The sequence below is a fragment of the Eubalaena glacialis genome, chromosome 4, assembly GCF_028564815.1.
Source record: "Eubalaena glacialis isolate mEubGla1 chromosome 4, mEubGla1.1.hap2.+ XY, whole genome shotgun sequence".
NCBI lineage: Eukaryota > Metazoa > Chordata > Mammalia > Artiodactyla > Balaenidae > Eubalaena > Eubalaena glacialis.
Window position 1 is genome coordinate 62,687,313 of NC_083719.1, and position 15,528 is coordinate 62,702,840.

General features: G+C 39.3%; 1 protein-coding gene across 2 annotated transcripts in view; it reads right to left on the bottom strand.

Annotated features, from left to right (window-relative positions):
• DMGDH (dimethylglycine dehydrogenase) overlaps nucleotides 1–15,528 on the bottom strand; it is a 60,652-nt gene that overhangs the window by 16,272 nt on the left and 28,852 nt on the right. For both annotated transcript variants that reach the window (XM_061189390.1, XM_061189389.1), the window contains exons 9-14: nucleotides 15,303–15,456; nucleotides 13,125–13,290; nucleotides 12,531–12,661; nucleotides 11,039–11,256; nucleotides 9,486–9,643; nucleotides 7,070–7,129 (exon numbers count right to left, since the gene is read on the bottom strand). In XM_061189390.1, the coding sequence (XP_061045373.1) occupies nucleotides 7,070–7,129; nucleotides 9,486–9,643; nucleotides 11,039–11,256; nucleotides 12,531–12,661; nucleotides 13,125–13,290; nucleotides 15,303–15,456 (887 nt within the window). The remainder of the gene's footprint in view (nucleotides 1–7,069; nucleotides 7,130–9,485; nucleotides 9,644–11,038; nucleotides 11,257–12,530; nucleotides 12,662–13,124; nucleotides 13,291–15,302; nucleotides 15,457–15,528) is intronic.

Genomic DNA, 15,528 nt, shown 5'->3' on the forward strand with positions numbered 1-15,528 from the left:
TTTAACAAAGTTGCAGAATGTGAGATCAATATACAAAACCCATTGTTTTCTACACACTAGCAGTAAACAACTGAAACTTGAAATTAAAAATGCTATTTACAATAGTATCAAAATACAAAATACTTAAGGATAGATCTGTAAAAAGATATGCAAGACCTATAAACTATAAAACAGCTTTGGAATTAAAGATTACCTAAATAAACAGAGAGATATACCTCATTCATGAGTTAGAAGACTTGAACTGACCTATAGATACAATGCAATTCCAGTCAAAATCCCAGCAAGCTTTTTGATTCATGGAAATTCAAAGGACGTAGAATAACTAAAACAACATTGTAAAAGAACAGCAAAGTTGTGGGACTATCACAACCCGATTTAAGCTACAGTAATCAAGACAGTATGGTATCATCATCAAGAAAGATAAATAGGTCAATAGAACACAGTAGAGTCCAGAAACAGACCTAAACATATATGGACAACTGTTTTTTGACAAAGGTACAAAGGCAATGCCATTTGAACATATAGCCTTTTTCAACAAATGGTGCTGTAAACAACTGGACATCTATATGCTAAAAAATAAACTTCAATCCATATCTTTTACCAGATAGAAAAATTAACTAAAAATAAATCACAGCTCTAAATGTAAAAAGATGATAAAACATCTAGGAGAAAACAGCAGAAAATCTTTGTGACTTTGGGTTAGGCAAAGATTTTTTACATACAACATGAAGAGTATGATCCACAAAAGAACAAATTGATAAGAACTTTAAAAATTCAAAAATTAAAAACTTCTGCTCTTTGAAAGTCACTATTAGACAGCTATATGTATACATATATCCCCTCCAAGTTCCATTTTTAAATTTTATTCCCTTTGCTCCATTTGTGCACTGAGTTTACAGGTTATATTTTTCATCTTTCCTATACGTGCCGTCTGTTTATAGAGCTTCTAATGCAACTGTAATTTTAGTTGTTAATAATATTTCTCTTAAATTTCCTGATATCAGCTTGTCTGTTCTTTGATGCTTAGTAGGATCATCATTTTATCATGCAGATGACATTCTTTGATCTTATCTCTAGAATGATATGAAATATTTTTTTATTTTTATTTCCTGACTTTGGACTTGTTCTACTTTTTGTATTTGGTATTCTATTCATGCAGATATTTGCAATGCTAGCGATAGGGTACATGTTAATTTATTTGTTCTACAGATCTGAGTGTCTAGCTGGTATACTTTAAGAGTCAATTTATTGCATGTTAAGCTGTTAAAATAATAACAATAAAATAAAAGCAATCTAAAGAATTACTTCAATTCATTCCTAGCCCAGGGTTTCCATAGACTTCCAAATTAGAAAGCAGTCAGCTAAAGAGCACACTTAAGCTTTTAGGCTGGAAATAGAGTATTGTTTCATAACAGAAATTGGATATATATGAGGATAATGATTCAATGCTTGTTAGTTTAATGTGCTCTGACAGATGTTTCAAGAATGATAAACTAGATCTCAGACTAGATTTTACTTCCTTTTGTTCCTCCTTTTCTTTTTTTCCCCCTTTATCATTCAGCAAAAGAAATGGGTAAGAGACTAAGGATGGCTTAATTAAAATAACACAATCGTGTGGCTCATATAGATAACATAGCAAGTGTCTTCGACCACTCTGCAAGGTGGTATTTCATAGAATTTTAGACATGGAAGGGAGCCCTCATTTTACAGACTAGCAATCCCAGATGGAAAATGAAGTTAAATAGCTTTTCCAAGGTCACAGAGCTAGAATTTGGTGACATTTTTAAAAAATTCATTCAAAAAAAGAAAAAGAAAAAGAAAAAGATTTGGGGCAGAATATATTAACTGGTAGCCAATTGTCTGACCAGGCTGTTTTTCTGCTTTCCTGTTTATGCATAGGACCATAAGCAGGTATGAGGTTAAAATAACTGAGACAGTGGTTCTCAATCTTCATTGCATAATAACAACAAGAAACCAGACTCTACCCCCAGGGTTGATCCAATTGGTTTGGGCAGGTCAGTGTTCTCAAAGTTCAGCGTTCATCAGAATCACGTGGAGGGCCTGTTAAAACAGATTGCCAGCCCCACCCCCAGAGTTTGATTTTGGGGGTTGCAATGGTGCCCGATAACTTGCATTTCTAATAAATCCTGAAGTCACATTGATGCTGCTGGTCTGTGAACCACACTTTGAGAACCACTGGGGGTAAGGCATCTGGTAATTTTTCTTTAAGTTCCTCAAGATGGTAACGTTCAGCCAGTTGAAAATCACTGGCCTAAAAACAATCATTCTCAATCTTTTTTGGTATCACCTGGGGAATTAAAAAAAATACTGCTGCCTGAGTCTCTACCCCAGCTCTTCTTTTTTAATTGATCTGGGATGCAGCCTGAGCCTTGGGATTTTTTAAAGGATTGCATGAATAAAGGAATCATACTTCAGATGATTGTGACATGCAGCCAGGACTGAGAGTCGTTGAAAATTTTTTGCCTCCTCAAATCTTATTACCATTTACCTAAAATTTCCCCAGAGCTGGGTACTTTCACCACCATCACATATTAGAAATTCCTTTCTAACTGGTTGTCTATGAACAATGATTTATTTCCACTTCGATGTTTTACTAATGCTAATATTTATTGAATACTTGGATGCAGTCGGCCTGGTGGTGAGGGTTTTGCCTCTTTACCATCCTTTTGTTTTGCTTTGCTTACTGAATGGTTATGCTTTAAATCATCTTTCCTTAAAGAGAGACCCTGTAATTTCTAGAATCAATACTGTCTTCTAAGTTGTGGTTAATATATATCACGTTTTATTCTGTTTCTGCTGGTTAGAAACTCAAGACAGGAAAAGAGAGGGAGAGAGAGAAAGGGTGGGGGGATCTTATAGAAAAAAAAAATTCTTCTGATCTTAACACATTACCCTTAGTATTTGCTTCTCTGTGGCTCTTGGCTGGGGTTATCTGGAAATGGATAGATTCAGTAATTCCAAGAGGAAAATTCCAAGAATACTTATGACCGCAACCTAAGGCAGCTGATTTTCCTTTTGCTTTAAATTAATGCATTTCTTTCATTTCCAACTAAAAAAAAAAAAGCCACTAATTTTTTCCCCCAAAAGTAACTTCCTCTGGAACAAATTATAATACTATTAAGCACAATGATATGACTTGTTTCAGGTAAAGGGGCTTTAGCTGAGAAGACTTAAAAGGAAATATTCAGTTATTTTTACCTGTTTCACAGCTGTGCTTAACGCTTCCTGTCAGGACCCTATGCTCACTCTTTACAAGACAGAACTGATACGTGCTACTACACAGCCCTCCTCATGCAGAACAGTATTTTCAGAATTAAGGTTAAGAATGCATCCTACAGCTTTAGTTCCCAAAGTTCCATTTGTTCCAAGCTTCATGAGATCTGAGAGCCGTCAGGAGCTGTATCTTTAACTTTTAGACCTGTGGCCTAGCGAGGTGATTAATAAATGGTACTTAATTAATGTTAACTAGATGAATGAATGTATACACATGTCTGTATTTGCTTCACATAAGCCCACACCATAGGGAGACCAAGGCTCAGACAACTCTAAGAGTTAAGGAAGGCAAATGCCACCTTTACGATCTAAGATGTCTTCGATACTCCATTTTTCTTTTCCTTACTTTTGTACCAGTTTTGATAAGAACACAGTTCAGCCTAATGAGGTCAGATGGTCCATCTCCTCACCCACCCACTTTCCTTCTTAAAATGGCTAAAGCAGCTATTCTGATACTACCACAAAACACAAAATTACTTATAACAAAAACATAACTGTGGGAGGTATTCATCGATGAAATGTAGCCATGTAGATTCTATGATACATGTTGCCAGAAAATTTGGGGGCAGTTTTTCAAGGCCGATAAGCCCATTATGGGAAAGGACCTGGCTGGGAAAAGTGGTGGGTGAGAGAGCACTGCAGGGAGGTCAGAGTTCAACCTGGGCCAACACACAGGACAGCACCTAGGTCACTTCTCTGCGCTTCAGTTTCCTCATCCTCAAAGGAAGAGGTGGTGCTGAGTGACCTCCAATGGTCCTCCTAACTCTGACACAGCCTGCATCTCTATATTTCTCTTCATATTATGGCTTACACAATCACTGTGGAAACACTTAAGGGCCGAGCAGGGAAGTCTACATATTTACTTTGAAGGATAAGAAAAGAATTGATTTTAAACTATTGTAAAATGTCAGGATTTAGGGTTTTGTTTTGTTTTGATTGGTATTAAATACAAATAGTCCCCTGTATTTGCTGCTTCAGTTTTCATATAACATCAATTTTCCAAAGCAATATGGACTTGCATTATATTATTCTTTAAAATGTTGTATGGGGGTTTCCCTGGTGGCGCAGTGGTTGAGAATCTGCCTGCCAATGCAGGGGACACGGGTTCGAGCCCTGGTCTGGGAAGATCCCACATGCCGCGGAGCAACTAGGCCTGTGAGCCACAGTTACTGAGCCTGCGCGTCTGGAGCCTGTGCTCCGCAACAAGAGAGGCTGCGATAATGAGAGGCCCACGCACCGCGATGAAGAGTGGCCCCCACTTGCCACAACTAGAGAAAGCCCTCGCACAGAAACGAAGACCCAACACAGCCATAAATAAATAAATAAATAAAATAAATAAACGCAAAAGTTTAAAAAAAAAAAAGAGTCTGCAGAACTGAACGTCCTTGCCCTTAAAAAAAAAAAAAAAATGTTGTATGAAGCCAGGTTGGGTAACATTTTTGTTTTGAGGCACAGGACTTGAATTACCAAGGGACACAGTTCAGTTTATAATATAAATAAGTTTTCCAGGAACCTGTTTTATATTAGAGACTGCTACAAAACTAAGATAAAATTGTTGTGAGACCACCAAATAGGCTTGAAACAAAGTTGATCCAACCTATTCACCTGTCTTGGAAATTAGCAAGCATCGCTACAGTTAGGTTGATGCCCACTAACGACCTGAGTCATGGTAATTAAAAAAGACTGGCTTGATTAGGTCCAGGTCCTTGTGCTACATGGACCTTCACCCAATGAAAGCATTAGAAATTAACTTTATGACACCAAAATGAGAACCAACAACAAAGAAATCATAAAAACATACCATAAATCAAAATCATTATCTATTAAATTACTTAGTTTTGAGCTGAGCTTTGGTTACTGAAATAATTTAAAGGAACTAATAAATATGCAGTCCACACTACACCTGCTTATAATCATAAAGAGAGTTTTAAAAATCCATTTTCAACATGAAGAGGTCGTTTGTGCCTTATTCCCAAACAATAATACCCAAACACTGAAGCAAAAATGTCGGCTATCTATTTACCTATTGGTGACCAACAACAGAACTTTAGTGCTTTCGGGAGTCAGGCCATTTTCACCCTTATTTTACAAAGCTAAACCAAGACTTCTGTTATCATAAGGAGCAATCTGCTGCTAGCGTCTGCCCAAACTTCAAGCACCTGCTTTCTCTGGTCTGGAGGCAGATGGTACATCATAAAAATAAAAGTCATGGGGAAAATGCGCAGAAAGATGTTCCCTTTAAAACCCTTTAGGAGGTTCTTTTTTCCTAAAATCTAATGCTATAAATATACATGTTTATGTTAATATCTTAGCTTAGAATTTGGGAACTGATTCAGGGGCATTAAAAAAGTTTCCTTAGCCTGATTCATATTCATGTGTTCACATATTTCCATAGAATGGGGAAACAGCCTTTACATTAGCTGATTAGCACCTAAGGCAGGCCAGAACAGGAATTTTGGAATTCTAACAAATATTCTGAGCGAAAGCAGCTGCCATCTTTATCCTTCAATATTACTGCTAACTGTACCTCCATTAAGTTCTCTTATAGTAACTAAGACACCGTTTAACAGGTGTCTGAATCAGCTCAGGCTGCTATCACAAAATAGCACAGCTGGAGTAGCTGAAACAACAGGAGTTTACTTCTCACAGTTCTGGAGGCTGGTGAGTCCAAGATCAAGGTGCCGGCCAATTTGGTTCTCCCATGAGTCTCCTCTTCCTGGCTGGCAGACAGTGCCTTCTCACTATGTCCTCAGACGGTAGAGAGACAGAAACCTCTGATCTCTCTTCTTCTTCCCATAAGAACATTGATCCCAACATGGAGGCCGCACCTCATGATCTCATTTGAACCAATTTCCTCCCAAAGGCCCCACCTCCAAATAGCATCACATGGGGCTTAGGGCTTCAGCGTATGAATTTTGGAGGGACACAAACATTCAGACCATAACAATGGAATAACCTCATTTATATTTGTGGGATTTGTATAGATGAGCTAGGGTGTAATAAATTGGCCTCATAATATGCTTTTCCACAATAATTATGTAGGGTGGTGTTTCTCAAACTTTAGGTGCATCGGAATCCCCTGAAGCTTGTTAAACACAGATCTCTTGGCCCGACCTCCAGGGGATTCTGATTTAGTAGGTCTGTGCAGGGACCTGAGGATTTGCATTTGTAACAAGCTCCCAGGTGATGCTGACGCTATCTGTTTGAGAATCACTGATGCAGGGGTTCCCTTTGGAATGTTAATATCAGTTATGATTCTTTGGGCCTGTATTGGCTTCTCAGTAATACCTGTTTTATGCTGAACATATTTGAAATGTGTCAGTTTGCTTATACGCAGATGTTGCAGTTACATACAAAGATGCTCAATAAGCAGATGGATAGATCTGCTGGGGCGAGGCTGCTTCGTGCTGTGAGCACCCAGGGAGAGTCAATTAATGCAGTATGTCTCATTAGCTAATTGTGACTTCACAAGTCACCAAGATTTACAAGAGTGTCTGCTGACATCTTATCCTTACTGATTTTTAATCTTAGAATTTAGATCTAGTCTTTAAAGTTGCTGGATTCTGCTATCTTACATCTACAAGCACGTTGCAATTGTTTGAACTAATATCAAATTTTGACAAATATTAATATGAAGCATTTGAGCAATGCTTACTATACATGTTCAACTCATTTGTCCTGTAATCATACTTGGCTAAATTTTAAAGCATGGCTCTGTCATGAAACAGCATAATTTTAAGATTTACTTCAAGTACACTTTGGAATGTAAACATACCTTATTTAGCTTTACAAAATATTGCAGTCCAGCTTCCAAGGGATTTGTATCACAGTTCATCTAAAAGGGAAAACACGCATTTTAAATCTTAGATGAGTGCAAATTGTTTTAATAACATCACTTTCATATATACTTTTTAGGGAAGAGAACACTTTTTCACTATGAATATAGATTCTGAAAAAGGAAAATTGTGGACTGGCCTCAAAGTAATTTTTTTTAATCTAAAATTCAGAGGTAGCCTTTCAGCAAATACTGTTATTTCAATAGCAAATTAGAAACTAAAATTCACAGTTTGTTTCCAAGGCTCTCTTTGCATAATAAACATCTGAGGGATACCACAACAATGATGTCTTCCTAGAAACAAGACTTTCAGAAGCTTTTATCTAATAATTTTACATATAGAGGTTTTGAAAAGGTATTAAGTAATTTACTTATCTTACAATCATCCAGAAATTGGGATAAGTAGAGGAAAAAGCAAGTGGTAGGAAAATGGCTTCTACAGAGTTCAGGAGAGGGAAAAGGAAAAAATAGAGATTGAATCTCAATCTTTTCAAATTGGTTGAGTTATTACAATATAGTTCAAGGGGAACTAAAGCCACTATTTGGGACTAGACCTGATTTTTGTTTGCTTGTTTATTTTGTTGTCGTTGGTCTCTTTTGCTCCAGGAGAACTGGTCTAAACATCATAAAAAGTAGCCAAACTTAACAAAAAAACAACACAGCCCTCGTATGAACTGGATGAGTAATATAAACTTGTTTTACATAACATAAAATTTTGGCCTCATATTTCCTAATCCATTTGAGCACCTCTAAAATTATTTTTTACCTGCTCAAAGTTTCAGAATTCCAGGAAAAAAATGAAAACAAAGCCCAGATGCTTGATTGATGTATTAACACTAGAGGGCGCGCTGGCACTGCTGGGAAATCGGAGGGACAGGGGATGGAGAAAACCATTTCAGAGGAGGGCTCCCAGGGAAAAGGCAGGGTGGCGCAGAAACGCCTGACCGCAAAGGCTGCTTCAGCTGCTTCATCCCTTGTGGAGTGTGGAGGCAGAGCCATCCTCTACTTTTCTCCCTGCAGCAGCCTCCGCTGAGAACCCCACCCACACCCGGCTTGTAGGCTGAGAATCCTTGTAACACAGCACCTCTCCTGCAAAACAGTGACTTGCCCCAGGGCCCTCGTTCTTTCAGGGGCTCCAGGAGGCTGCCCTCTCTACCTCAAAGCCCACTTGCTTCTGCCCCTGGTCTAGCTGTCCAAGGGACCCTGCCTGCACTTTCAAACCCACTCTGCCCTCAAATTTATTGTTATATCCTAGGCACTTTGTAGACTATCTAATCTCGACAATAACTCTGGAGGAGAAAGATTGGCCCTATCTTATAGAGAAGTAAACAGACTCTAGAGGGTTAAGGTCACACAGTTAGTATGTGGTGGAGGATACATCTGAACCCAAGAGACCCTACCCTGAAGTAAGTACATCTTTTACCACTGTCCCTTATCTCAACTCCCAGGCCTAAAATCTTAACGTCTTCCAAGGAAACAACTAGCAAATCTGAAAAAATTAAGGGGCCTAAAAATAGCCTGCCATATTGGAGATAAAACAGAGAATAGAGCCACTTTTGTGTAATCTGGACCAAGTTGTTTATTATTTCTTAGTGTGATTGTGTTTTGAACAGGGATTGTGTGTAGAACTGCCAACCCCTTGCCCAAGAATCACCAATAATACCTCCTTCAGGGAGAGTTGAGAAGGTAGATGAGATCATGCCTATGAAAGTGGTGTGTAACTACACAAATAGAAACCCTGAGTTCCCATTATTAATGGTGGGAGTGGGCTGGACCAACACATCCCAGACCACCAACCCCGCCCCGCCTCAGAAAGACCCCTTTGGTTGCTACTTCCCCAAAAGGTGCGGGATAAGAAAGAACTGAGGATGGGCAATGTGACAGAGGAGAAGGAAGAATTTGAAAGGTAGTCCTCAAGTCCCGTGCGGTAGGCAGGCTCCCTTGGGATAGCCACAGCTCCGCACACAGTCAGAGACAGATGTCCAGGGCTCTCTGCTAAGCCAGAGGAATTAGGGCAGAATAAACATTATGTCATAATTCCACTGAATTTGCAACTGGGAGATTGAAGAGAAAAACCTCTTTCCCTAATTAAATAAAACTTCGGGGAATTCCCAGGTGGTCCAGTGGTTAGGGCTCTGCGCTTCCACTGCAGGGGGCATGGGTTTGATCCCTGGTCTGGGGAACTGAGATCTCGCATGCTGCACGGCATGGCCAAAACAAAAAAAATTTTTTTTTTCTTATAATACATACTTTCTCTTACAGCCAGAGCCAATGTTAACGCAGTTAAAACTAACCCTTATATAAAAATCAGATACAATACACGTAAAATTTTAATAAAGATGCTAGCATTTCAAACCTCTGACCCCCAGGCTCTGAAAGCTTTCTCCAGTCTTAAGGCATTCATGGCATAGGTTCCAAAGTTGTCAATTCCCTCTTTCTGGCCTGCATTCATGATAATGTCATAAAGTGCCGCAGAATCTTCTCGTCTGTGGTACAGCTCCCAACCCAGCTCACCTGAAATACACCCACAAGTGCCCACCAGAGTAAGAATGATGATCACTGAGTCTAATGTGCATTAGCTAAAACACATCAATAAATGGAGAGATTCCATTTATGCAATATAGACATTGTTGAGTTTTAAAAGACCAGTTCAGAAAAAGGTTGTAACCAAACCCCACTGCAAAGGAGCCTGCCATATCACAGACGCTTTTGTGCCCAATCCTGTCCCCCGCACAGAGGGTAGCATCTAGGACATCTCATGACACAGAAAGACTGTGATGCAGGAGTTACTCTTGCCCCTTGACCTCAGCTTCATAATGTTAAGTGAGGAATTAGCATGGCAGAGTTTATCAAGAAAAGGGGTTCAACGTTTAGACACCTCAACCCCCAACTCCTTGGCCCCAAATCACAAGGCTTAAAGATAAAGGCAACTGATGACAATTATTCAAATGGTCTTCGCTGTGGGATAGCCGTAGTCTCTAATGCCCCCCACTCCCCCTTTCTTCCCCATTTGGTCATTTCATTCACCATTAGAGCGGTGGGCAAAAAACAAAGAAAATGAAACCCAACCCAAAGAGTCTGCTTATTTTTTATTCTGCTTATGTTTTATTCTGGTCACCATTTTGCCAAGGTTGGGCAGAGGAAGGATGGTGAAAAGGGACAGCGGAAGCCCAGGGAAGAGCTATGGCCTTTATACTGTGTGTTCGCCTCACTCCTCATGTCAAGGGCTGATGGTGAGGTGCTTCTCCAGGACAAACACCAGAATGTGAGCAACACGTAATTGAGTGAATGCCTGGGCACCCAGTACGCCTTCTGTGAAGGGACAGGGAATCTAGAGGGAGTTAGAAGTGAGCCCAGAGCACCAATGGGGAGCATTCATTCATCCCTGTTTCCAAATATCTACTATGTGCAATGTTAGCTGCATAGCAAGTCTTCCCTAATGCACTTAGAGTCAGAAAGAAAGATGATCAGTGGTAATGCTTTAAGAGAGGTGCCTGATACATTCACGCTGTTCTCTATGGGAGACTCTATCAATGGGAGACCATTTTGAATGTTCCCAAACAGAATCAGCTGGCCTGAATATTCTGTCAACCCTTCCAACTATTCCAACAGCCATCTTCTTCCCACTTTCTTACCTACCTTTCCAAATGGTAGGCAGCTAGCTATGAGCCTGGAACAACAATTGGAAATCTGTGGAAGGACTCTCTCAGACTAGGAGTGAATAAACAGAATTGTCAGAAGAGTCAGGCAGGAGAAATCTTTCTCCAAAGTTAAAATGACCAAAATGAATGTGTGTGTGTGTGTGTGTGTGTGTGTGTGTGTGCTGTGTGTATGTGCATGCGTGCACACATTTCTGGTAACTGCTTTTAAATTTTAGAGACTTATTTTAGGTTGTTTTCCAATTCTTACCAGTATAAGATATCCTGATAGCAGTGACAGGAATGTTGGAAACCTTTAAAGACTTGGTCTGAAGAAACTTGAAAATATCATCACTAAGATCTTCAGAGGTCAGTTTCTGAAGGACCTTTCTTGCATGTGGCCCTGCGACGCCAAGGACTCCAAGCTCATCGGTTATGTTTTTAATTTCAACATCATATCCACCTTTGACAGCCTCTTCTTCAATCCATCTGCATTTGAGATTCATAAACATCGTGTTAAATCTTGCTTGAATAATGCATGTTGGTAACAGATTATTTCTCGGAAGAAATGCTCTGTGTCTAGAATTGCCAGAAAGTCCCTAGAATGTCATTTCATATAATCACCTAATTTTTAAAGTTGAGGAAACTGAGTCCCAGAGATGTTGAATGATCCTCTTTAAACTACCCACTTAAATGTGTGGGTAATTTTTCACAGTACAGAAGGACCCTTCCGTTTAAACAAGCTCTGCCACACGATTCTTTTAAATAGTGACAGCGCTATTGCATTTAAACTGATGATTCAATCTTGGGAGAATTTTCTCTAATACCTGTACACAGGAGGCATGCTTGTGCTGCTAAAGGTTAATAACGTGCCTGCCACCAGACACATACTTGCTTTGACAATGACAAGGAAAAGATTAAAACTCTAAAGACTAGTTTCAATTTCTGAGTCTTGATGAGTTATTGGAACCCAGTTATAGGGTTTGTTTATAATTTATTGAGCAGTCTCTGGAGCTACACAAGTCTATCATAAAATGATCATCTGTATTGACACAAAGCTAAGCTACTAAAATGGCTCCCAATGCACCTTGGATTGAAGGATATAATTTGCATCATTTTACAACTAGAGTGAGAATCTGTCAGAGTAAGATGTTTATTAAACAACAATATTCCAAATATTTTTGAAATACTGAAGATGATAGATTTTAGAGTAGACTAAATAGTAGACTAAAGATTCGTGTGAAGGATTGACTTGGCAGGTCAATGATTTAGATGCAGCTTTGTGGCACAAAGCATGAAAAAGGAAGAAGAAAAACCAGGGAGGCAGTTCACTAAAGTGGACCAAATGTGGGCATCAGAATCAACAAGGCTGGCTTGAGCAGGTTACTTTAACCCAAACTTCACTTTCCTCACCTGAAATAGGGAATAATATATACCTTGTAGATATATCTATTAAAAGAATTTATTGAGATAATGTGTAAAAATGGTTTTGACATATTGGTGATACCTACAAATGGGAGTTAATATTATTAAAACCAGTAAACCCCATGGATGGATTACCTTTGGGAGGGGGATGGTTATAGGGGACCTTCAAATAATTTCCTCTAAGAGACATGAAGTTTATTTAAAACAATAAGATTTTTAAGAATTAAAGTTGTACTTTCAATTACTGGTAAAACAAACAAACAAACAAAAAAAACCTCGGTGCAAGATTGGGTCAATATATAATCCATGTAAAATTTTCTTACTAGGTGTACACTTACCTAAGATCATGAAGTTCTGATCCAGAACCAGTTATTAATAGAAACTCCCCAGGAGACTGGTGAGAAACTGTCAACTCAGCATATACTTGACCTTTTGGTGTTAACATGTGACTTATATTTGTAAAACCCACCTACACAAAAGAATTTTAAATTACCTCAGGATGAAATAAAAATCTTATGTGTCCTTTTAACACCACATGGAAATAAAAATGTGGGTGTCAACAATGAAAAACATCTGAATGCTATCATTTATATCAATTGTGTGAACTATCTGTAAACTTAAACCCATTAATTTTGAAGTTTTCAGTTTAAATGACCATTATAATTACTTGTCATAAAAATTACACTTCAGCCAATTTGGGGGTTCCCATTTACACAACTAAACAAAGTCATAAGGTCCTTAGATGATAATTCATTTAACAAAAATTTAAATTTGAAAATTAGCTAGAATACCCTTGGTTAGTTGAAGGGTTCTGGTGTTCATACAGAAATCATTAGGTGAATTGAAATAACATATTGGTTTTTTTGAAAACGAGAGGTAGAGAATTAAGTAGGCCAGAATCCTGGACCTTGTACCCCTATAAGGTTATTTACCTTGGGAATGACATTTGCAAAGAGATGGTCCAACAATCTAATGGAGTCTTGGCCTTTGATATTAAACTTGCCAAATGGTGACAGGTCAATCACCCCTACTCTTTGCATAACCTGTTTATACTCAGAGCCCACAGGATCAAACCAGTTTGTGCGGTGAAAACTTGGCCTGAAACACAATGTTTGTCATAAAACAAGAGTTACTCATTTTCAAAAAATTACAGAATAAGGATATTTTAATACACCCTATTTGCCTAGAAAATTTCATTTGGGGGAAAAGCGCCACCTGTTCTACAAATCATACATATATACTGGAATCTGATTTTTTAAGTTACTCATCTATCCCTTGACCCATTTCATAGTGAATGAAGTATTAATTAACTAGAAAATAAGATAGGCCATGTGGGTTCTCAGATCTGGAAAAGAGCTTAGAAGTTAACCAATCCTGTAGTTTTCAACCTTGGTTACATATTAGAATCACCGGGGAAAGCATTTTAAAAATACTAATTTGGGGGACATAATTAAACCAGAATATATGAGGGGTAGAGCTATCTTGTCTGTTGTTTCTCAAACATTTATGCAAATACATCACTTGTACTTGTTAAGATGCCGATTCTGATGCAGCAGGTCTGGGGAGGGGCCCTAGATTCTGCACTCTAACAGGCTTCATGCTGGTCTACCTGGAGTAAGCAAGGATCTGGTCCAACATCTTCATTTTTTAGAGAAAAGGCACCAAGTGACTTCCAAGGTCTTTGCATTAGTTAATGACAGAGCTGGGTCTGGAACAAAGGTCTCCTAACTCATTATGCAGGGTTGTTTCTACTTTATAGAGCGGACTATTAATGTGGTATTTTAACTTCAGAGCAGGATGCTAAGTCTGCAAAATGAGTTTTCAGTGGTTTAATTATTAAAATAGTAGAAGAAACAGGCCAGGTCAAAATAGCACAAGGTGAAGAATAGATCTGGCATTTATCTGAGTCATTTAGGAAAAACCAAACCAGTATTTTGCCCCCAGGTAATCTCCACTGGCTGACTACAGAGTCCAAATTCATTAATCAACAACTGGCCCTCTACTATACTTTGGACCTTTTAGATCTGATCTTAAAGTAGACATCAAAACCTGTTTAAATAAGCAAAATGACAGGTCAAAAAAAAAAAAGAGAGAGAGAGAATTGGACTTCCCAGTGGTGCAGTGGTTAAGAACCCACCTGCCAATGCATGGGACACGGGTTCCAATCCCTGGTCTGGGAAGATCCCACATGCCGCGGAGCAACTAAGCCCGTGCGCCACAACTACTGAGCCTGCACTCTAGAGCCCGTGAGCCACAACTACTGAAGCCCGCGTGTGTAGAGCCCGTGCCCCGCAACAAAAGAAGACACCGCAATGAGAAGCCCGCGCGCCGCAAAGGAGAGTAGCCCCCGCTCGCCACAACCAGAGAAAGCCCATGCGCAGCAATGAAGACCCAACACAGCTGAGAAAGAAAAAGGAGAACTTAACGTGAAAAGGAAACTTTGTTTTCTCTTGGTTTATGGATTCTCATGAGAAAAAATATATAATCACTATTAATCCCAAGTACAACAGTGGTATGCAATCCAAGTATAATGGCAACAACTTTAGAGGAATTCAGAGAATTGTTTTAGTGATATGCTTTACGTTTTAGTTCAAACTAAAATAGTAAGTAAATGACCTTTTCCCCTAATTTATTAGCAGTGCATATAATTTGCATGATTCAATGCACACACACTAGAAAGCAGTTGCTTTGAGTTATTCCTTGACAAATAGAAAATCCATATTTCCATACTGTTTCCATACTATGTGACTTGGCCAGGCATCCTAAACCAGGACAAACCTTTAGGAGCCAACTGAAGCCATGTGGGGATTTGGAGAGGGTGGGGAAGGTTCTCTGAGCAACTGGAAAATGCCAAGCAGAGGCTTCATCTGGGCTGGTTATAGGTCTCGCGAGGCCACATGGGTCCTAGATGTGGGCCAATGTCACGTGGGATAAACTAAGGCCTGCACTGCACAAAAAGTGATTTTGGTGGGAAAAGGCTCAATGCTCTTTGGAATGGGGTGGAGTGATGGGGTGGGAGGGGGACACGGCACTTCTCTGGGGTCCCTCCATTCCACCCCCAAATTTCATTCTGCGGTGAGAGTGACAGGCAGGTTAAGTCACTCACTTACCTGTACCCAGTGTCCTGGCCTGGTTTATAGAACCAGTGTGGCTGCTCCCAGCCTGCATGGAACCCCATGGAACACTTAGACTCCAGGGTTTTATAAAGCCCACTGACTCGCTGAGTTGGCCTCCCGGCAAACCGTTCTTCTTTAGGGTAACCAACTGAAAAAGGAAGATAGGTGCTCTGAATAGCATAGAACCAAAACTATAAAATATTTTGAAGGGATTCAGAAA